General features: G+C 41.2%; 4 protein-coding genes and 1 long non-coding RNA gene across 7 annotated transcripts; 3 read left to right on the forward strand and 2 right to left on the reverse strand.

Annotated features, from left to right (window-relative positions):
• Positions 1–1,088: 1,088 nt before the first annotated feature.
• atp5pb (ATP synthase peripheral stalk-membrane subunit b) lies at positions 1,089–5,758 on the reverse strand. The gene is made up of 7 exons (XM_030056455.1): positions 5,616–5,758; positions 4,937–4,973; positions 4,666–4,811; positions 3,884–4,047; positions 3,515–3,640; positions 2,005–2,184; positions 1,089–1,341 (listed from the first exon to the last, which is right to left on the reverse strand). The coding sequence occupies exons 1-7, from the start codon at positions 5,641–5,643 to the stop codon at positions 1,264–1,266; spliced, it is 759 nt and encodes a 252-aa protein (XP_029912315.1). The 5' UTR covers positions 5,644–5,758; the 3' UTR covers positions 1,089–1,263.
• A 660-nt stretch (positions 5,759–6,418) lies between these two features.
• On the forward strand, positions 6,419–14,473 carry traf3ip3 (TRAF3 interacting protein 3). Of its 2 annotated transcripts, XM_030056459.1 has the most exons (15): positions 6,419–6,522; positions 7,328–7,792; positions 7,892–8,033; positions 8,131–8,254; positions 8,382–8,409; positions 8,548–8,577; positions 8,730–8,825; positions 9,512–9,583; positions 9,861–10,001; positions 10,282–10,419; positions 10,508–10,643; positions 11,020–11,159; positions 11,388–11,504; positions 11,731–11,927; positions 14,461–14,473. In XM_030056459.1, exons 2-15 carry the CDS (start codon positions 7,361–7,363, stop codon positions 14,462–14,464), a joined length of 1,797 nt encoding a protein of 598 aa, XP_029912319.1. In that variant the 5' UTR covers positions 6,419–6,522; positions 7,328–7,360; the 3' UTR covers positions 14,465–14,473. The 2 variants fall into 2 exon arrangements, with proteins under 2 accessions (XP_029912319.1, XP_029912318.1); XM_030056458.1 differs by lacking the exon at positions 14,461–14,473 and having other exon boundaries at positions 11,731–12,340.
• LOC115362506 (uncharacterized) lies at positions 14,047–22,504 on the reverse strand. The gene is made up of 3 exons (XR_003928495.1): positions 22,294–22,504; positions 14,511–14,828; positions 14,047–14,333 (listed from the first exon to the last, which is right to left on the reverse strand). It is a non-coding gene; the product is annotated as an uncharacterized LOC115362506 (long non-coding RNA).
• dnase1l1l (deoxyribonuclease I-like 1-like) lies at positions 14,532–17,098 on the forward strand. The gene is made up of 8 exons (XM_030056460.1): positions 14,532–14,675; positions 14,783–14,871; positions 14,976–15,062; positions 15,154–15,275; positions 15,380–15,492; positions 15,665–15,822; positions 16,733–16,829; positions 16,946–17,098. Exons 1-8 carry the CDS (start codon positions 14,532–14,534, stop codon positions 17,024–17,026), a joined length of 891 nt encoding a protein of 296 aa, XP_029912320.1. The 3' UTR covers positions 17,027–17,098.
• LOC115362502 (dentin sialophosphoprotein) lies at positions 17,171–21,741 on the forward strand. 2 transcript variants are annotated; one of them, XM_030056456.1, is made up of 7 exons: positions 17,171–17,313; positions 17,551–17,725; positions 17,843–19,804; positions 20,673–20,739; positions 20,857–20,923; positions 21,030–21,149; positions 21,447–21,741. In XM_030056456.1, the coding sequence occupies exons 2-7, from the start codon at positions 17,683–17,685 to the stop codon at positions 21,561–21,563; spliced, it is 2,376 nt and encodes a 791-aa protein (XP_029912316.1). In that variant the 5' UTR covers positions 17,171–17,313; positions 17,551–17,682; the 3' UTR covers positions 21,564–21,741. The 2 variants fall into 2 exon arrangements, with proteins under 2 accessions (XP_029912316.1, XP_029912317.1); XM_030056457.1 differs by having other exon boundaries at positions 17,954–19,804.
• Positions 22,505–22,669: the final 165 nt, after the last annotated feature.

The following is a 22,669-nucleotide window of genomic DNA, read 5'->3' on the forward strand; positions in this document are numbered from 1 at the left end:
CATAAGGAGACTGTCAAAACTGCAGCAAAATACTTAGATTTCACTGTCAAAGTCTAAATTAAAAAAAGAAAAAAAAAACAGCCGTGCTTAATATGTGTATAGAAACTTAACATACTAACTCAGAGCTGGAATCTTATGAAATGAAGTACGATCGGCTAATGGATCGTGCTTCAAAAAGGTTTGAGCACACACTGGAAATCCTACAATTTCTAGCATGGCAACCTGGTGACAACATGTCAGAGAAAGAAACACACAAAGCCTTCAGTTTTTCAGTCAAGGTTAAACTTCAAACTGCCACATACCTTTTAGATTAAATTAAAGTTAATGGATGACTTTTGATTCTACAATTGTCCACCATGTGCAGCAGTAATTTATTGAATTTCTCCGCAAGGGGAAAAAGGTCACCATCATTCAGAATTTATTAACGTTATTCAATCATAATCTACCATCAAATGCTTCATTCATCAGGTTGTTCATTACCTGTCAGTGTCTGCTTTGCCCTGGTTTCACTGCTCCATTCTTTGAGGTTATAATCAAGAAAAATTCGTGGCAGAAACCGACTATCCCTTTCACAGCTTGAGAGGTAATATTTTTTACTTCCTGCTTGGAAGAGCCAGGATCAAAGTGCAGCAGAGTGACGGAGTAGGAGGGCTTGGCTCAGTGCGTTCCCTCCACCCAGGTGTTTAGAGAACGATGGAAAGCTGGGTTCTTATGAGTCCAAAGGGTGAGAAGCGCTGAGCCATATCAACCTCCAGATGATCAAAGGTCTTGGGATCTTATGTGCTCTGCAGAAAATGCTCTTTTGCAGTTATCTAGCCCACAATAATCTAATGTGGTTATACAGTGATACATATACAACACTCAACTGTTTCAGCTTTAGTCAAACTGAGGGGTATTTCATGAAGCAGAATTAGCAAGTGTAGCGTTATCCTAAATCTACCATTCAACCTTTGTTGCACAGATTCAAGTCACTATCATCAGGATACAGCACTGACTATTCCACAATTATCTGGCTAACTTTCTAATCCTGGTTTGTGGAATATACTCCTGTGCGATAAAATAAAAAGAAAACACAAGACAACAGCCAGTTAGTGAATAAGCAAACCATTTACTTTATTATCAGCCGACGTGTATATACACACCATAACATTGACAGAGACAATGTTTTGAGAGGAAATAGTTGATTCTGTAAAGAAAAGTGGCTGTCTGGAGTCAGGACAGTGAGTTGGGGTTTAGAGTAGCCTTCTCTGAAGACCCGACAGTTCACACTGCAGCCTTGGCCTGCGTGGTCTTGGCCAGAGCCTTCAGGTCTGCGATGCACTTGGCGATGCTCTCTTTCTCCTGAGAAGTGACACAGACACAAACATGAGCCCTAAGAAGTACACCTGTGGAGATCTATCCATAGAAAAAGGAATAATAATAGTCATAATAATAATCAAATGCTATTCACATAGACCACCACTTAGAAAAAACTCTTGATCTTGAAATGATTTTCTCACTATGGATGTAGCTATTTTTTACATTTTTTTTTAAACCTTTATTTATCCAAGATAGATTCACTGAGCGACCCTGCTCTTTTCCTGCGACAGAAATATCTTAATAGTTACAAAAAATGACAGCCTTTAGCACAGAAATCATTTTGTAAGACTTTGCCTCAGTTTTTTTTTTTTTTTTTAAAAGGTATATCTCCTTTTGGACTAAAACTTTATAGTAAATACTAAAACATATCTCAGATAGACAAACTGAATGTGAGGAAAATGCAGTATACCAAACTGAAGAGTCAAATTTTACAGAGGGGTTGTCTTTGGCTCAATGGCTCCCTCTAGTGGATAGATGAATGGCAGTGGCACTAATCCACACATTTAGTGAAATAACAGCCTTGGAATCAACTCGGAATAATGGATTTAAATACTCTGCCAAGCAACAATGTGGAGGTAAAAAAAAAAAAAATCACATCATTGAGGAAAACAAGCTGAGACAATCATGAATGGTCCGTGGACTGACCTGCTGGGGGGTGATGCTGCTGACGACGCTCTTCTCCACCCAGTTGACCATGTGCTCCTTCTCCATCTGCCGGTGGAGGTTCTGCAGGGCGACCTGATAGTCCAAGCGCTTCTTCACCTCATTGGTCACCATCTGTAGCCTCTCCCTGTAGTTGGTCTCCAGCAGCATGGCCACGTTGTTCTGAGAGGGACAGAGGACTTGATCTAAGTCTCTTCATATTCACATCGAGTCTCAGTTTAGCATTTTTTTCAGTGACTTAAAAGCCTTTACAGGAGCAATAAATAGAAAGCATTATCAACAACTACAGACAATATGGCAGAATGTGTTACTGTAGAAATTAATGTATAGAATGTAATCTTAAACTGTGTATACAGAAAACCAGGATCCTGACTTGACACCAAGAAGAACAACAAGTGACAGTGTTGCATTAATAGACGCCATTTTTACAAATTAAACTGGGAGCAGAGTAGTACGTGGACTGATTCTTAATGATATAATTGACCACCTTCCTGTTTTTTGCATCTTCACAGAACTTTTTGAAGATATAATTCATAGAAAACTCACACTAATTCTGCTACTTGTAATTTGATTTGACAAAGAACAACAGAAGCCACATGGGCTTTTACGGGGGACTTGAGGAAGCCAAGCTGGATATTCAAATCATGATCTAAACAGAGCCTGTGGCAAATTTCTGTTTACTTTTACCTTTTATGACAAAACAGAAAAAAGGAAGCACCATTATAGTCTTCTCTGGATGGCAGTATTACCAGGTAATCTGATTTTGCCTGGGTGCTTTTTGGGCCACAGTGCAGCAAAAATGGCTAATCTCATTTCAAGAGGCTCTATACTATTTTAACTCCAATGCTGCAGCTGCTGAACTCTTTCCCACCTTTTTTTAGCTATCCCATTGGTGTACTAAGGCCTAAATTTGAATTGTCATTATCTTTGCTGAATCCTACCATCACTGCTGCAATGACTCAATTTTGCCATATCACCAACCACCTCATCTAATCTAATCTAATCTAATCTAATCTCAAGAATCCAGCTGCTCCTCCCAGCCAGTAAAATATATAGCTATTGTGATCCAGATAACTGGTAAGTTAGCCTGTTATTGAAATACCAGATGTCAAACTGGGTGGGATTAAAATGAATCCACAGCATCAGAATCAAGTCAAACTACAGTTGGTAATTTCAACTGGGATTTTTAAATATGGTGGTCAGATCATCACGGAGGGTATTTCCATGCCCAAGATTCATGTTTAAAGACGTTACTTCTATCAACGTTACATTTCCTGCTGGCTGCCCTTAAAGCGGCCGATAAAAGTCACAGATTAAGTAATTAATGACCTTTTAACTCCAAACTCCTCTGATGGAGGTGTTCAGTGTCTTTAAGTAAAATCGTATCACAGCTGCCAGGTGTTATGTTATTATATAAATGTGAAGCAGTGCATTATTGGAAAACAACGGATTCTCAGGTGAAAACACAGATGCAAGGCTCACAGCTGCTTACCCTCTTGGCATCGAAGAGCATCCCTCTTCCCTCTACTCTCCACTGTTCCTTCTTCTCATTCTCGATGGCCTGAGTCAGGTTGGTCATGGCGACGTCCTTCACCTCCTGAGCCTTAGCCACTTTCTCCTACAAAGACACACACAGAAACATACATGGTAAGAGAGGGACTACAGGAGTGTGTGCAAAGGATATTCATAGGAAGGGGGACTATTACTCTTTTCTGACTGAAATCCTTAGGAATGATCACAGTATCCGATACAGGATCATCCGTTTAAGCCCAGGAACTACAATCTCCCTCTGCTGCACCAAACAGGGATAACATACAGGATCGCACAAAAAAAAATCTAATCTACATAGTTACTGGCCTACCTCATTCAGTTTGTCAGCAAAAGCGGCAACACTAGGGCCAAATTTCTTGACACCGTAGATGAGGACAGCGCCTATAGCGGCAGCAGTGAAGGTCTCATGGTTGATAACGTAGATCTCCTTGGAGAGCAAGTAGACGAGAAGACCAGTGCCCAGCATGTAGGGTCCTAGTGATGGCAGGGACGAGAGTGAGATTTAGCCCAAATCATTTCAAAAATGTTATAATGAAGTGATAAAATCATGCAGTAGTGTATTTTTTCCCCACAGACAGTTGGAAAGTCAAGAGCAAGATGAAAGAGGGGAAACACAGGAATGACAAATCTTGTGAGAAGTTATTCTAAACAGCAGGAACACACAAGTGGCGCTGTCTCCTTTCTTGTACCTTGTGGGTTATAGTGGAATCTGGAAAAAAAAACTCTCATTTTGGAGATTCAGTCTTGTGAAAATTGTTAAATGCTTGTAGTTTTTCCTCCTAAAATCCATTATTAAGCACATCAGGACTGCAAACAGACAAGTCATAACAAACAGGACTCTTGAAATGTAATGATAGGAAATGCTTGGCATGGGTGAGGTACGCTTACCAATTCTGCTCAGTTCAAACATTTGTTTTTGAGATGAGAGAAAATAACTTTGTGAATAGTTATATGGTTGGGTGGATAATTCTGTTTAATAAGATACAAATGTTTTATTTGTTGTGCATGAAATTATGTTAATTCAGGCTTTCGCAGAAGTTTAAAAACAACAATTATAAGTTGTCAAAATAACTGATATTCACGTCTACTGACCGGTGACCCCAGTTTTGGGGTACAAGAGCTGGAACAGCTCCTCTGGGAAGATGCCATGACGGACTTTGCCTCCCTTCTCTGGCAGAGGGGGAACTGGGGCCAGACTCTGGGACGATGTGTGGAGGGAACGGGATGCGTGGACCAGGCTGCACACACCACAAACAATGGACATGTTATTGCTTTAAAAGATACAAGCCTGATAAAAATAATGATACTGGCTTTACTTATTTCATAATTGTATCATAAATAAACAGCAATCGGTGAGACATACCCTGCTCCGAGGGGGCCACTGCTTTTCAGACCACTGGCTGAAAATAAAGAGAACAGCAATGTTAAGAGATAAAGATAAGGATAAAGATAAAGATAAAGATGACACTTTGAATGGCAATGTCAACAAAACCACAGGCAGATCTGGTAACGTTAGCACAGCATTCATTGGTACATTTTCTGCAAGCTTCAAATGAGCAATTAAGCACACCACTAAAAACACATTTGAGCTGTATTTACGTTGTGCAATTAATAAAGGGTCAAGACATGTGCGATGTCCGATGAACAGCCACCTGTCAGAGAGGTGACATTTGCAGGCGTGCAGTGATAGCTTTCGGCTAACCTAGCTTAGGTTTGCTAAGGCTAGCTAATGCTTCACGGCTTTAGCCAGGTAGCGGTGATGTCTGCTTGTATTACTGGCAAAATTACAAAATAACCACCGACTAAGCAGCTGTTTGTCGACTTTATCCTCCACATACAGCTTTCATGGTAAAAACCTAGCTAGCATGCCACTGCATTAGCTACCAGCAGCTAGCGTTAGCATGTCGCTCATTCAATGCGCGGCCTTCACTTTACCCTTCAGCTTCACATTCACTTTAAACTTCTGTCCTGCGGGCTGACAGCCGCGTTACGCCGCAACTGATTTGTCTCTTTAGCGTCTGAAAAACTGACTTAGTGCCCACCTGTAACAAAAACGAGCCTGGACAGCATGTTTGCGGGATGAAGTGCCAAGTCGTTGCTCCGCCGGGCACCCTTGTCTCGGCCTCTTCGTGCCCTTCTGCAAAGAACCACAAGGATGGCGGCGTCACGGGAAGTTCTTTTGAAATAACGCGAGATTTCTTATTGGCGTTTTAAACGAAAGTTCCACTAGATGTCGCTGTTCGCAAACGTTCAGTGTTAACTGACTGTGGCTGAGTTTTTTTTTATTTTTTTTATTTTTTTTTTTTTATTATTAATTTATTTAAATAGGACCAATTGACTTATGGATTTATTACATGATTTTTTAAAATTCATTGTTTTGGGTGACTTAATTTTATCAGTATTACCACATATGAATTTTGTTGAAGATTATTATTATGTAAAATGTGTGTTGTAGTCAGTAAGCCTAACAGTCTGCAAATAAGACACAGAAACACACACACACAAACACACACGCACACACCAAAATCCAACAAAAACAAACAGTAAGGCTGTTCATGCTGAGTAAAATGATTGTACTGTACTAAGATCTAAGTCATTATCACATTTAAATGAGAAATGAGAATGCTAAAATAAAGAATTGAGCTCCCATCAGACAGCTAATACTGTATAACTTTCCTTCCCAAGTGATAAGCTTTATCCCAAATTACAGAGGGAATTGACCGGGTCTGTCTCTAATCTTGAGGCCCACCCGTGCATGGCATCAGTTTAATGCGAGTGGCTGCTGAGATAGAGGAACATATGACGACGTGGTGTGCTCTTTACTTCCTGTAAAATATGCTTAACAGAAACAGCTACATGTGAAACACAAAGCTGCCAGAGGAGAAAGCAAATGGTTGGCTTCCCGACCACTCCTAGGACCTTTACCCAATGAATGAAATGGCTTAGCAGGTAGGTGTTACATCTTAATACTTATTTAACTCCATTTACTTCTTGCATAATCTTGCACATTTTCTTCCCACAGCCACAACTAGCAGATCACAGTCACCAGGCCTGCTCTGTCTGTGTGAAAATTGCTTCTGTGGTGTTCAGCATTAAAGGAGTTTTCAGCCAAGTGCAACAGCTATCACTACACTAACTCTGCTACTACTACAAGTAATACTACTACTATAGTACTAGTACAGCCACAATTTATTTGTATTTGAGCTAAAACTGCTTCAGCTGCTACTACTGCACTGAACCCACACTGATAGAAAAGCAAATGCATTGTTGAGCTAAATAGAGCATCTTAGATCTAAAACTTTTAACTTTTCCCCCATTTTCTTTTATTATCACTGTTTGTAAAATCTTACTTTGATTATATGACGTGTTTGAGAAATACAAACATATGCCAAACAAATATGAAGGCATACAGAAATGTCCTCATATTTTTTTATATGTGTCTTTTTAGGTATGTTTTAAACACTTACTGTACATTGTTTACAGTTAATAATTTCTCAGTAATAGTTTGAAAGTTAAGTAACCAAGACTTTGAGAGACATACAAAATTATGAATATTTTACACATGTTTTATATACATTATTTTACTCTCAGATGTCCCTTAGGGCCCAATATGCTGAACCTGCAACACTTAAAAATCCTCTTTTTCTTCTACCTATGATATTTAATTTGATCGCACTGGTAAATTGTATGTTTCCACCTCATTTGTTTACATGTTTTGCATCATGGTAACTGCATGTAAAAATCACCACTGTAGGCTTGAGGCCCCATAACAGCCAAAAGCGCCACCATGGACTCCCTGGATGTCAACACGCTCCAGCCATTTCTGGTGAAAGACTTTGAACAGCTACTGCAGCAAAGAGCAGAGAAACACGAGCATCTGCGAGGACGCAACAATGTGACTTCGTGCCGCAGTCCAACGAGAGAATTTGACACAAAACTGGTGAAGAACGTGCTGCAGGAAAAGAGACACCTGGAGTTTCTGAGGAGGAGATCAGTAAGCCCAGAAAAAAGCTGCGTGCAGTCTGTGAAGGCTGGATACCGTCCTTCAAAGAAAAAACGCTCTGCAAAGACACGTTCAGTGAAACATCAGGGCCCGATCACCGAGCCAGACACAATGCATACAAATATCCACATGAGCCCTACCCCTACTGGACACCCAATGATGATACCCACTCCAGGCAAAAGTGTAAAAAGTGATGACCAAATCACCAATACATGGGTAAAAAAATAATATAATTCCGTCATTTATGCTCTAAAAGGAATAATATTGTTAACATTGCACAGGATTGGCAACTTATATTTCCTCTTATATCCTCAGGTTTCATTATGGGCAGAACCAGTGGCACAAAGCCATACAAAGAAGCAAGCAGCACATGCATCTACCTCCACACCGGTGATAAAGGGAGCAACCCAGCAGAGGGTGAAAAGCAACCTCGATAAAAGAGAGAACAGTATAAATGGTAAAAGTCCCACAGGTTGCATAGGATTTTGGCAGGGGAATTCTCTTTTATTTGTAACAATACTGTTATTTTTCTCTGTTTGCTCTCTCTCTCAAAGGTAAAAAGACAAGCACCAAAACCATCACACGAACTGAAAAGATTCATCAAACTGAAAAACTGTCCCTCCAAACTGAGAGGGTTCACCAGAAAAAGATACTGCGAGAGGCCGGTGTACAGACCGAGTGAGTTTGACTTCAATTTCCCTGCAACTTTAGCTGTTGTTACATGTTGAATTTCACATTAGAAGAAGATGCATTCGGTGTCTGTGTTGCAAAATCTTGCTGTAATTAAATGTTTCCTTCCTTACAGGTCTGGCTTTGTCACCGTCAAGGAGTCAGTAAGTTTCATTCATTGTCGGTGTTGATCTAAATGAGGCATATTGATGAGGCTGAGCTATTTTTCATTGCAGAATAGAAAGATAACAAGACTCGACTCATAAAATGTGTTTTATTGTCTCTCATCTCTCAAATAACAGGACATTCAACTGCTGGCTGGCTATTTGCAGGTGGGCCAGTCACTTTATAGCACATAGGTGGCACTTAACATTAAATAGAGCATTGTCTCACCGAATGCATGAAATGATAGATTGTGTGGTAAGCTTTATTTTAGTGTCTGTATTTTGAAACCTCCTCTCCTCTGTTACCCTGTTTCTGGCAGGAAGCTCTGTGGAGAGAGGAGGTAGTGAAGAAGAAGCTGATTTCCCTCCAAGACACTGCCTCTACCCTCCTGCACTCCTCTAACAAAATATGGACAGTAAGCCTCCTTCTTTGTCCTTCTCTAGCTCTCTGTTTCAATCAAATCCCCACCTTTAGTTTTGCATGAGTTGCCAGATGCCAGAAACTGTTTCAGTTGTGACACTAGATTGAAAAGTATTGTATCACATTCAGCTGTGGTCTATGTCTGTTTCTGCCTCAAGAAGGCATATGAGGCCTGTGGTTTGAAACTTCCTGCTTCCTCTCTATACTTCATAGGAAGAGTGCAAGCTGTCTCTCTCATAGAGGAAGGGCGTGTCAGACAGTTAGGTATTATAGGTGCTATACATCTAGTTAGTTTCTCTCTGGGTCACTTTTGACTGTGTGATGAATGGCGGTGGAGGATTAAAGTGTTTCCCTTTCTGCACGAGACTAGATTTGAACAGCAGGAGAGCTAGAGGTTTATTCACTTTAAATTCTTGTTGTTTCCCATCCAGGTATGTTATCATTGGTCATCTTATATGTTACTGGCCATGTTTTGCCCTGCAGAGTTTGTAACAGTGTGGTATTACAGCATGTACTGACATCATCGTCTTACTTTCAACTTACTGATGCTGTAACTTCTCTTTGTGCACCGGTGGGTGCAGCTGGTGGAGACACCGACACAGACTGTGGTCTATCAGCCATTACATTCCACTCGGCAGATTATAGTGTGACAGCCAGTCATTTCCTCTCTAACCCACACAGGCTCGCTGCAGTGAGGACCTGCTGAAAAACAAGATCAAGGCTCTGGAGGCGCAGCTGCAAGTCTGCCTGCAGGTGAGAAAGCAGCAGTCTGCAGCTATCAGCCCATCAAGAGATCTTTTTTTTTCTTTTAGCTGATATTGTTGTCACTGAAGCAAGAAGTGAATGCTTTTTAGTTATTTTGTTGGAGTGTTTTTTTCAGTTCTTAATTATGGTGCTTTTATTGTTTGCAACCCTCACATTAGTCCATCTTAAAACAACCAACCATGCAAGGCTGTAAAAGGTTGGTGTGGGTTGCATCAGGACCTAGAGCTTAAATAGTTTTAATCAGGGTGGTGTTGGGACTTTTCAGAAGTTTCCCAAGAATGGAGTGAAGAAACTGGTGCTACAGATGGAGGAACAGAAGCTGGTGTATGAGGAGAAGGCTTTGGCTGCCCTGCAGAAAGCCACACAAGAGAAGACTGAGGCTCTGAGCAAGGCTGAAACCCTCCAGGTTAAACATCTAGCTTTTAACCCACGTCTTGTATTTTTAGATTCATTTTAAACCCTCATGCTCAGAGCTGTAATATGTTCCCAGTAACAAGCATAAACTTGATATCTTACAAAGTGAAAACACTCAACATCAAGTTCAGATTGAGGATTTTCTTGGCTTTCCTTGTGATTTGTTTTCCATTCCCAGATCAAAAAGGCCTGTCTAATACAGAGTTAAATAGATGTGCACAATGCAGCTTAATCACAATTCTTCATAAGACATTTAATATTTTTGCCACTAGGAGGCGCTACTCACAGCAAAGGCAGAGTCACTAAGGTGGCAGAGCCTTTATGAGGAGCTGAAGCTTAGCTCCAGCCAACTGAAGGAGAGCCGAGACCTCAGCGATGGACAGCTGCAACAGCTGCACAGCCAACTGCAGGTACTGTACAACAACAGCATATACAGCGAGTCTATGTTCACATAGTTCTCTCTAAATAGATATGAAAACTTGTGTGTGTCCTGTGCAGCTGTCCCAGGCCCGAGAGGCAGAGCTGCGGGAGGAGCTGGTGTCAGTGCAGCAAGAGAAGGAGGAGCTACAGTACAACATTTCCTTGCTGGAGGAGGACAACCAGACTCTGAGAGAAGAAATCCAGTACCTTAGAGGTGAAAGACGTGGACCAAGGAGTCATAGTCATTTTTAAATCACATGATATTTTTGACAGTGTGCAGACTCTACCTTTTTTGTGACTTTTTGCCTGTCTTGCACCTGTCTGCCAAATTGAATGTGCATGCTCTATTTGTGAAACATTTTTAAATCACCCCATAAAGGCCCAAGATTAAGGGAAGGGGGACATTAAACACAAGTCCTTGATCAATCTCCAAAGCAAAATACAATAAGACTTAACTCTGAGTGCTCTTCAGTACCATAGAGCTTTTAAAGTGCACTCAGGCCTTTACAAGAGAGCATATGGATGTTTTAGGTCCTCATAGTGGTAGTTGGTTTGTGCATCATAAGAGCCCCACTTGTCCTAATTCACAGATGGCGGCACTGAGAATGAGGGCGTCACGGTGCAGGTGTGTTTGCCATCAGAGGAAGCAGAGCAGTATGTGAAGAGAGAGTCTGATGTGGGGGAGCAGCTCCATCACACTCAGAACAGACTCAAGCTGAAGGAGAAAGAGGTGAGGGTGAGATTTCAACCCCCTCTGCTGAATGCAGTGCAGTATCCTGGAGCATATTCACAACTCCAGCACTTCATGAATCTAATATTCATCTGCTCACACACTAGGTGAGGCAGAAATAATGTCCCAAATGAACAGCATATGTGGTCCCATTTGCAAGTGGCACGCACAGAGTCATGCTGAAACTGATGTCTGTGTGTGTGTGTGTGTGTGTGTGTATCTGCACAGTGTGAAGAGCTGCAGAAAGATTTGGATGCCATGGAGCAGGAGTGTCAGTCCAGCCAGGCCCGGCTGACGCAGTGCAGGGACGAGCTCCGGCAACTCAGCCATCGCCGCAGCAGCAGGGTGAGTGTGTTTGTGTGTGTGTGTGAGTGTGTGTGTGTGTGTGTGTGTGTGACAGAGTCCCTTAATGTCCTTCTTCATGCTGAAATGTGTTTTCTTGCCCTTACGTCAACATCCCAACCTAACTCTGCTGCAATGAAGGCTAGAGCAGCATACAAAGCAACCCGAGCAGGGAAGATCGGCGCCCTGCTTGTATATAACTCAGGTATTTTTTGCCTTCTCTGTGTAGCGGCTGTGCAGCTCCTGGTGGAGGGTGTGTGTCTTCCTTCTCCTATTCCTGGCTGTATCAGGGGTTGCCATGTTGTGGCTGTGGCACCCTCCTTTCAGGGAGCAAGTCGAAGACGTGTACTCGGACATAGAGATGCGCATCGAAGACTATCTCATGCAAATGGCTTCTCCTCAACACTCGGGCTGTTTCAGACCAATGTGACAACATCACTGTTCAGGGATGTTAGCTTTCCATAGCCAAGTTTTGCTGTTATTGTGAAAGTAATTTTTTCAGGGGTGAAGATTATTTATTTGTATGTTTGAAAACCATTATATGCATTTCTGAGTAAGAGTTTGTTTTGAATTGGAACTGAATAAAGTGTGTGTGGTATGTAAGATTTTATTGTGTTTACATATGTAAGCTGTACTGTACACGTCTGCGGTGTAAGTTCAAATACGATGGATCCAGTGACAAAAATGCTGTTTGTAATAGAGCAAATGGAAACATGCAGAAGGCACCGTTAACTCGCAGGTTGGTTTGTGAACAGTGGCACTTTGTGAAACTTTGTGACATAGTGGTGCTGGAAGCAGCACTGGTGCTGTTTTTGATTCAGAAAAGGTATTGCTCAAAATAAAAGACACAATAAACATGATGTGATAAACACAAAGTTATTCTGTATATCATTCTCATGGTACTTTCTTTCATTTCTTTCATTTTATTAGTGATAAAAAATATTTTCATCAGTAAATAGATATAGATAGATTGATTTGCTTTATTGATCCCAAACTGGGAAATTATTATGTTACAGCAGCATCAATGGAAAGATAAAAAAGCTCATTGTACAATATAAAGCAGATACAGTAAATAGAATAAATGCAAAAATATATACAATAAAGATTATATACAGTAAAAAAAAAAAAAAAATGATACTACAAGGCCAGTTATCTCAAAAATTGATTTTTAATCCTAATGAAGTTACATGTTTGGTGCGAGACACATATCTGAATTAACTCTGGAGCAGAGGAGCAGGGTTGATCCAACTTGGTCGATTGGCCTAAGATCTGGCGAAGATCCACACACACAAAATTCACCCTGTGCAGTGTCTTTTATTTCCTGCTGATTCATATATTTCTCACAGCATATATTAGTTGGACATCGAACAAAAGAGGCGCTTGCCAGCAGGGATCCAACTGTATGTCACATCTACGATCCTGCATACGCCAACACATTGCTCTCCAAAGACGACATTTGCGGCCTGACCTTCAAGATGGCTCTGGCTCTCACATCTTGATGGATCACAGTGAAGAAGCAAATTCTTTGTCCATTCACAAATGTCTGTTGCCCTTTTAAGAGACCTTTTCATAATCAGTGAGTAAAATGTTCACACTGTATACCTGTCTGTGTGTAGATGCTTACTGCAGTGGAAGGGAGTCAGTATCCTATTCATTATGCCAGAAGAACACATGTGATAATTAGGTTATCCATAATTGTCTTTATGGTCAGATCCTCCCTCAGTTCTACTTAAAAATCCAGAAAAGGTATGTGCAGTTTATATAATGTAATATACTTAACATAAAGTTTAATATGCTAAAATAACATTAACATGGTTACATATGGATATTATCTGGAATTCACTGATTCAAAGTTACAGTTTCAATATATTTATGACCAGACTTTGCTATGGGAGAGTCAGTATTGTACTAAACTAAACTAAACTAGGCTATATTAAAAATTACAATAAACTGGCAACTCTTGCATAGGAAGATTGACTGCAGAAGGACAACTCTGATATGCAGCAGGATAACACTAAAATATACATGAGAAACCATCAATATTTGATGCAAAAAATGCAAAAAAGGTGATTTTTCACAGTTTCCTCTCTCTCTCTCTGTGATATGTGATTATTGCTTTATCAGCAAAAACCAAAAAGCCCTTTTGTTCACAGACATAATACATTTGAAATACACCACTGACAGATAAAAATGCCCCGCGGCAAAAACCTTGACAATGTCAGCATTTCAGCGCTCTGTGACTTATGTTATGTAATGTATGTCCACACAATGATTTCCTAGAGGAAAGAGCGAATGTGGTGATTTGAAGAAGTAAAATATTACCCTGAAATAATTTATCCTGGTCATAGCTGAAACTATATATTATTTTGAAAAAGATGATGATTTTTGCTAAATCCCTCAGAGTGAGAGGACGTTTCCCTCTCGCACAAGGCCTCTGTCAGTCCTTGACACACACAGCTGAGTGATGCACTGCCAGGATGTGGTAGCTACTAGCTGCTCCGGTCTGTGGTAGCCTAGCTGAGTGATATGTGGTAAATTCTACACAAAAGTTCATGAAACTGACATGGATGTGACACACAGCACCATCTATTGTTCGATCACACTCAAACATGACAAAACCCAGTCTTTCTGCGTGGGACAGAGCCCATTGTTCATTGTATTCAGTGGTTTTAACCGTTCCAGATAAAGCTCCATTCTCAATGAGCACTGACACAGCACATCCAACACACACATCCATGACCCCTGTCTTTCACCGAGCTTTACCTGTATGTTCCCCAAATAGATCACAGGACATTCAAGAGATGGATCTTCACCGGGCTGAGTTCAGTCTCCCTGGGAAACAAACGCTGAAGGTAAGAGGCCAGATGTAGTGATGAACATCTTATAGATATCCCTCTAGTGCTAAATTGCTTGTGTTTGTGCAGGAGGGTGATAAGGCTTTTGTAACACAGTTCACAAGGTGACAAAAACAGGGGATCGCGTCAAATCTTATCTCTTTCTTTTACTTACAGAGTCCTAATCCTCTTCACGATGAGGCCTCCGGTTCTCCTGCTGTGTTTCGTGGGGCTGTGTGTGCTGAACATTGCACTCGCTCTGAAAATATGTGCGTTCAATGTTCAAAGCTTTGGGGAAGCCAAGGCAAACAACAAGAAGGTTATGGGGATCCTACTCAAGGTACTACAGTGTGTACGGGATGATTTCATTTTTAGATGGAACCTGTGACAACATGTGCAGAAAACAGCAGATCATTAACAGGTCATTTCTTCTTTTTAATTCCCAAGATCCTCTCTCGGTGTGACTTGAGTCTTATTCAGGAGGTCCGAGACTCTAAAGGGGAAGCCATACAAACTCTGGTTAGGGATCTCAACAGGTGCAAGCTTTTGCGTGCCATTTGGAGCCAAGGTTTTAAAAAAAATAGTGTAGTGAGAGTAGTGTTACATCAAAACCTTCAACTTTTTTTGTTGTTCTCACCAGATTTGACAAATCCAACTCATATGCCTATGTGGAGAGCAAGAGGCTAGGGAAGAAGAGCTACAAGGAGCAATACGTCTACATTTACAGGTAACTCAAATCAAAGGTGGGTGACTGCTGTAAATGGTCAGCTCAGCATGACTTTTACTGATTTCCTCTTTTCCCGTCCCATCATCTCCAGAGACAATGTACTGCAGGTCAAAGAGCACTATGAGTATCCCAAACTGGAGGGAGAAGGGACGAATGAAACAGATGTTTTCTCCAGGGAGCCTTTCATCGTCCGCTTTCACTCCCCCACTACCAGTAAGAAGAAATGAGTGAAATTCATAGGGATTTTTTAGGGATTTTGGGGGGGGGAAATGACACTATCATTCAATTGGTGTCAAAATTAATGTCTTCTTTTGCAGTGGTGAAGGATTTTGTCCTGATTGGCCAGCACACCTGTCCCAAAACTGCCATGAAGGAGATTGATGAACTGTACACCGTCTTCAAAGGAATTTACAAGAAGTGGAAGACTGATGTGGGTGGAACCTCAACAGAATTAACACTTCTTTTTTTTTAAAATTTTGACCAAGGCTTATCATCAATCAGTGTTCCTGGGCCTTGCCTCTTTCTTCTTCTACATGTGATAATATCTAGCACTAAGTTTGATCTGTTCCACTTCCCTTTTTACTTCCTTTCGCTCGCCCCAGAACGTGGTGATCTTAGGGGACTTGAACGCCGGCTGCAGCTACATCACCATCAAGGGCTGGAGAGCCGTCCGCCTCAGGAGTGACCCCAAGTTCCGCTGGCTGATCGGAGATGACCAGGACACGACTGTGCGAGTGAAAACCCACTGCCCTTACGATAGGTAAGAGACTGCTGCCATCTTCTGCAAAACTCACGTCATCCGACCATGTACTCCTGTGCAGTCAAAATACTTTCACAGATGCAGAGCAATGATGTGACAAAAATCAGTGCTTAGGTACCAAGTAAATACCAACATTTCGAAAGAGATACCAATATTCGTGTTTTTAGTATCGGTAACATCAACACAACTTGATCCCTCACCCTGTAACTCGGTGTTTGTTGTGACAGCAGGACGTTTCACACTGAACCTCAGCAGCATTTTGTTAGGCTGCTTAGCTTTTCCACTTGAAGGCTGCAGGCCAATGTTGTACTTGTAAGTTATTCTAATGCTGCCCAAATACTGGAAATAGATTACATTACTGTGTACTTTTTTAATGTTATTATACAGTTCAAAGAGTATAGGTTAAATAGGATTTTTTCATGGTATCAGATTATATACCAGTAATTAACTATCAAAATGATCCCTGATATATTTCATTAACACAGATACTTTTGTAGTACATTGCATACATTTAACCCTATAAAGCCTGAACTATTAAAGAATTGGCATAAAATTCCATTTTTTTTTTTAATTGAACCCTTTATTTAGTCCTATAACAAAATCTAAAAAAATAAAATAAAATAAAAATAAATAAATAAATAAAAAAATGTGTTATTACACGATCTTTCTGTTGTATGATATATGATATGTACTTGAAGTGCCAATGGTATGGTCCAAGGTGAACAGGGGAAGTGTTCAAAGGTATACAACAGTATTTTGGTCAAGTATTGATTAAACTGAAAATGGAAAGCCGAATTGATAAGGTGTATCATATATGATACAAATGGCTTTATAGGGTTAATGATGAATATTACTGCAGCTTTCCACAGATATCATACTGTATGTCCTCCTCATATTCATCCCAAAACAGGATAGTTGTCCATGGACGTGAGATCATCTCCAGTATAGTTCCAGGTTCAGCTCAACCCTTCAACTTTAAAGAGGAGTTCCACCTGACTGAGGAGGAGGTGAGCATGCTGAGTATGCCTCTGCTTTGAGCTCAGTTTGATGTTTCGCTGACATAAGCGTGGACGTAAACAGGAACACAAATATTAACCTTGCATCTATTATGTGGCCTTTTTAGGCTCTAGAGGTGAGTGATCATTTCCCAGTTGAAGTTGACCTGAAACCCAGCCACCGCTACCTCCTCCGCCACGAGCTGTAGACCCCTCAGGACAGCCAGGCATCGACAAACCATCACCATTTTAACTGTAGTTTGACTGGATTTTTAGCTCTTTTCAAACAGATATTTGATGGATATTTATTCACATAATATATATTTCTTTGATATGTCGCCATGACAACACTGCAGCCGTCTCTACCATTTTATGCACCAATAAACATCAGTTGTTTCAGCTTAAAGGAAGTGCGTGTCTGACTGCAGGGGTTTGTGTTGTGCATCTGAAACCAAAACCACATCAAAGCTGACATCATTTCATGGTTCTATTGGAGGTATGTTCCAGTAGCAATGTAAACACAAAAAAAATTGGAATTTCACTTTTTAAGAGAGACTTTTTAAAACATTTAACAGTATCTGCTGTTTTTCAGTCGGCCTACATAATATAGATGTTTCATATTTCTCTTTAACTAATTATATTACATTCAGTGTGTGCTTCATGCAGCTTCTTTTTGACAGGAAGTCACTTGCAGGAACAACATATGAGACTTTGTCTCTCTCTTCCTCTCTAGCAACCGAGCAGAACATCTGAAGAGGTTTTTCAAATGATGCACGGTTTCTTTGGCAATGCATGAATGCTTCTCCTCATAAAAATCTTACTTGCTACAAAGTATCACTTTGCCTATTTGGTTTAACTCGCAAAAATGGAGCAAAGTTTTGCTGACCTACTTACTGATGCATTTTCAGGTAAGAAGCTTGTATTTTCACATTATGCTAAAATTTTGTTATATTTGATTTTTTTTTTCTCACCATTCACTGATGTTCACATTATGTATGGCTAACTTGCAAATTATGTTGGTACAGAAACATCTTTTCCATCTTTCTCTAACGACGAGCTGGACTTTGAGAGTTTGTGTTCTGGTGAAAAGTTTGAGGACAAGACAGGCTGCTCTCATGAAAACTTAATGTCAACAGGGGAAGATGAGGCTCTGCATCAGGAAGCAACAGATCAAACTCAAGTTTTGTCTGGCCTGGACACTAGTGATACAAACATGACTGAAAATGATGATAAGCAGGATACTGATTCTACAAGCGATAAAGAGGATTTCACCAGTACAATGGACAGTGTCATGAACATGGAGAAAACACCAGAGGAGCACAGTGAAAGCTCAGATGGAGGTTCTGAACAGGAAAGCTCAGTCTCTGCAGATGATGAAGAGGTTGAGGAGGAGGAGGACGATATGGAAACAGGAGAAAAAACACAGGATTGGCTGATGTCTGTTCGCTGTGGCGAGGAGTTCTGGGAAGGTAATAAAGAGGACAGGATCTTTGCTCAGGGACAACCTCTGGCCCCAGAGAGTACTGAAAAGCCTCAAGTTAGAAACGAGGAGCAAGGTGAGAGTGAGAGTGATGAGGATGTGTCCTATTTTGGGAGATTCCCTGAACGTGGCAGTGGTACGATACTACAAGGTGATGGGACTGAAAAGGGAGAGCAATGGGGAGATGAAGAAAGAGTAGAGGAATCATCTGATACAGATTGTGAGGGCATGAAAATTGAAAAGGATGGAGGAAAAGAAGGGGATTTATTCACCCAGCGTTTATCCTTGGAGAATGAAGATCCCCACAGAGATGAAGCTGTGACAGGCATCTTCGAGCTTCCTGAAATATCAGTGCGAAATCTGCAGGATCTTATTGCTGATGATGATGATGGTGAGGACCTCGTAGACAAAATGAAGGATTTCTCAGGGGATGAGCACCAAGAGGCAGGTGAGAGCTTTGCAGATTATCCCTCAGACTTTTCTTCGGGTGAATTCATGGAAGATGGAGGAAAAAATCTTCAGAGTAAATCCGAATTGAACGCCTTGCCTTGCATCTCAGACAGTGATTCAGCCACAAAGCAGAGTACCTACCTGGACAGAGGTGTGGCAGACATTACGTGGATGAGAGATGGTACAGATAGTGATGAGAGGGAAGACCAAGTTCTGGATACTGGATGGACAGGAAGAGATGCTGATATGAAGATGATGGATCTGAATTTGGCAGCTGGAGAAAGAGATAATGGGAGACAAACAGAGATAGACACACATGCAGCTGTTAGAAGGTGTGATGACGGAGATGAAACTGCTGAACCCATGTGCCTAGAAGCTAATGATCATCCCAGTGCTGTGGAAGATGAAGAACAAAATGAGGCGAAAAAATCGATGTCCAGTTTTTCTCAATACAAATACACAAGTGAGGGGGACACTTGCTTGAGACAGCCTCAGTTTGACAGTGACTCCTACAGCTCCAGTGATGATGACATCCATATGAGAGGGAGAGGTGGGGAATACACAGATGTGTATCAGCAGGATCCTGAAAACCCACTGCAGGATGCTCAAGTATTTTCCAGGCCAAACATTTCTGATGAGCAGGCTATCTCAAACTACAGCAGCAGAGCCGATCCAGTAGCTTTCAGCATCTCTTGGGATACAGACGAGTCGAAACTTGGGGCCTTTCTGTCCGAACATCTGCTATTAAACACAGAAGACACAGACAAAGACGAAACACTGCCTTCAGATGTGAGTCTGATCACTGCACAAGGGGCGTCTATAGACATCCATTCAGTCGTGCAGCACGGGGACGTCACCGCCGTGCACACGTCCAATCAAGGATCTGTGGATGACAGCTTCTTTTTCAACACTGATTACGAAGGCCTGAGAAGCACCGAGCCAGGAGAGTTTGGAGATGACGAGTATGAAGAGGAGAGGAACTGGGAGCAAGAGCAGGAGAGAATCAATGCTTTCTACAAATTTTACAATGACAGCGAAGAGGAGGATGGCAAAGAAGGTGAGTATAGTAGAGGAGAAGGGGTCATGATGGAGTAACGATAGGCTAACTTGACATGTCCACACTAAGTTGGGTAGAGGATCGAGAGTCTGCAAGATTTCATTCCAAGAAAAACGACACCAGGTGAAACACTTGACCATGTAAAAGTCGCCTTATGCACAACTTCCACTCTACAACGTGGAAGGCAGAGGCATTCGCTAGATCACATGATGATCTAACATCATCGTTTTCAGAAAGCTCAGTTTTCTCCGTCCACATGAAAACACAAGGCAGGCGTTTTCAGATTTACACACCATTTTTGAAAGGCACCATTTTCCTGTATGGAAAACACCAACTTGATGTGGATGGAAGGCTAAAACAGAGAAAATATATATATGTTTTTTTATATATTTACCTGGCTTACTGTGGACATGACCTCATTTGTCCTGGACTAACAGTCGTTTCACACTTGTACCTTTCCCCACACATAGCCTAGGGTTTACTAAACCTCACTCCACAGCAGGGTATCTGTGATTTTTTTCAGGATATGTCCCAAAAAGTCATGGTGAAAGTAAGATTAGAGTCAACGTTAAAACCAAAGCAATAGCATGCTTTTGAGAAACAATACAATGTTTGTTTCCTGATCAAAACCGGCCCTCTAAAGACATTAACTTGGGCTTTGATTTTCAAGTGCAAATCCTTACCCCAGATCTTAGTGGAGGGCCTGGGATAATAACTACAGGTGTGAGCCGAGGCTAAGGAATACAAGTGTGAAAATGGCTATATTTTCCAACTTTTAAAGCTATTTCATAATTTCTGAAAGCTCCCAGAGCATCTAATTGATATTTTTCTTGCTACTGTGCTTTTTTTTTTTTTTTTTTTTTTACAGAAAGAGAGATAAAGGTTCAGTTTTGCACCAACCCATTATCACAGGTCATTCACTATGACACTGACAGGTAAGTGGAAGTTCCAGTATGTGGGAAACCATCCATCATTTTCCAAAATAACTGCAATCGCTGCTATGACAAACCAGCAATCCAATCAGAAACTGAGAGTGTGTATTTCTCTCTCAGCAGCGACAGAGACTCGCTCAGTTCCACAGACGAGGGAGAGGATCTGAGCTCTACAGAGTCATCGAAAGTAAGGATGTGGTCACTTGAGTGGGGATGTACTCAAGAATGGGAACATGGAAACACACGCATACACACGTACACAAAGTATGGTTTAATTGTGTTGCCTCATTCAGGAGCTGATCGAGCCAGAGACCCTGGATATGGACCCTGCTCCTCAAACCCAATACGACCCGCTGCCTGTTGAGAACGTGCCAGATGTCAGCCACACACAGCCACATGCCAGAGAGCACAAGGTGTGTACTCATGGGGGAAACCTCACTACCGATAAAATGATGTCATGTCACACTTGCTTAAGAACTTTTTGAGTTTTCGTCTTACGTCTGTTGTCGGATGACCTGTATGAGTTAATTGGCCTTACTTGACATGACACATCCTACAATCTGACTATTGCACCACATGATGTCGATGCTGAAATGAAATATTGTGCAGCGCCTGGACTTACTGGCCCTTATTGCACAATGCACATAAATCTGTTTGCCATGTTTCAGATATCAAACGCTGTTTATACCTCTCTGTGATTGTCTCTGCAGTGTCTTGGGATGTTCATGTTGATGCTAAAGCTGGGTCTGGTCATACTGATGGGACTGCTGATGTTCTTGTGGGCCACAGACCAACTGGACTGGCTTGGACAATGTGCTTTCTTTTAAAGCTAGGGGAAAAAAAATAAACTCTTGTGCTAATTAAAGTTTGCTTTGATGCTTGTAGTTGATGAAAAAATTAAAAAATGACTGATTTGTGAGATGATTTCACTTTATAAATGAAAAGATTTGTAAAACTGTGTAACTCCGCAAAGACTTGTGTCTGTAAAATATGGCTTTGTGCATAATAAAAGCTCTGCTCTTGGTTAAAGTGATGCTGCTTTATTTTGTTTAAGCTGCAGATAAACAGTGTCAGTCTTTTGTGCACAGTGATGGCTGCAGGAATGAAATGAATTAAGGCCGGCATCATCATTTGGGATGTTCAATATGGGTTCAGTGACAGGGCAAAAGCAAAAGTTTAATTTGCCATCTGCAACTAAATGTACGATAAAACAAAAAGATAAAACAAGATAAGTCTTCCACTTCAGGACAGAGATGGTCTTTTAAACACTCTGAAAACTAATCCCAATGCCCTCTTTCATTGTAGTGTGTTTGGTTGCCATGGTATTTTGATAATCCCACACTAACATTTTTGGTCCAATCAACTTTGCACATCTAAAACTCAACAAAAATAATTTAAGATTTTTCTCTTTTGGAAAAAAAAAAAAAAAAAAAAAAAAAAAAACAGTTATTGTTATTCTTCTTGTTATGGTCATGGTTCTGTGGTTTATGGGCGTGTGTGTTTTCCCTTGGACTCTGTTAGGGACTTTTTGCGTTTGGGTTTTTCTGGTGGATTCACCTGCGCTGTGGGATTTCTGTCTGCGTTCCTCATGTTGCCTGTCGCCCTGCAGTCCTGGGTGGTTTAGGGTTTTCACCTGTCTGCTAGTCCTGCCTCCTCTGGTTTCCTCTCCCATGTGTGTCTCTCTGTGTTTGCACCTCCACACCTCCTCTGTGTTGCTCCTGTTTGCTCTGCCTCACCCTCTTTCGCCGATCCTCTGCTCCCTCCCCTTCTCCAGGTGTGTCCAGTTTGCCGGTCAGTTCAGTTTTGTACTTAAATCCTGCTTTCAGTTCAGTGTAGTTCTTAGCAGAGATACTAATATCTCTTATAGTTTCGTGTTTTTCATTTCAGTTTTATTTTTGTTTCAACTCCATTTCAGTTTCAGTTAGTTTCCAGA

The sequence above is a fragment of the Myripristis murdjan genome, chromosome 7, assembly GCF_902150065.1.
Source record: "Myripristis murdjan chromosome 7, fMyrMur1.1, whole genome shotgun sequence".
NCBI lineage: Eukaryota > Metazoa > Chordata > Actinopteri > Holocentriformes > Holocentridae > Myripristis > Myripristis murdjan.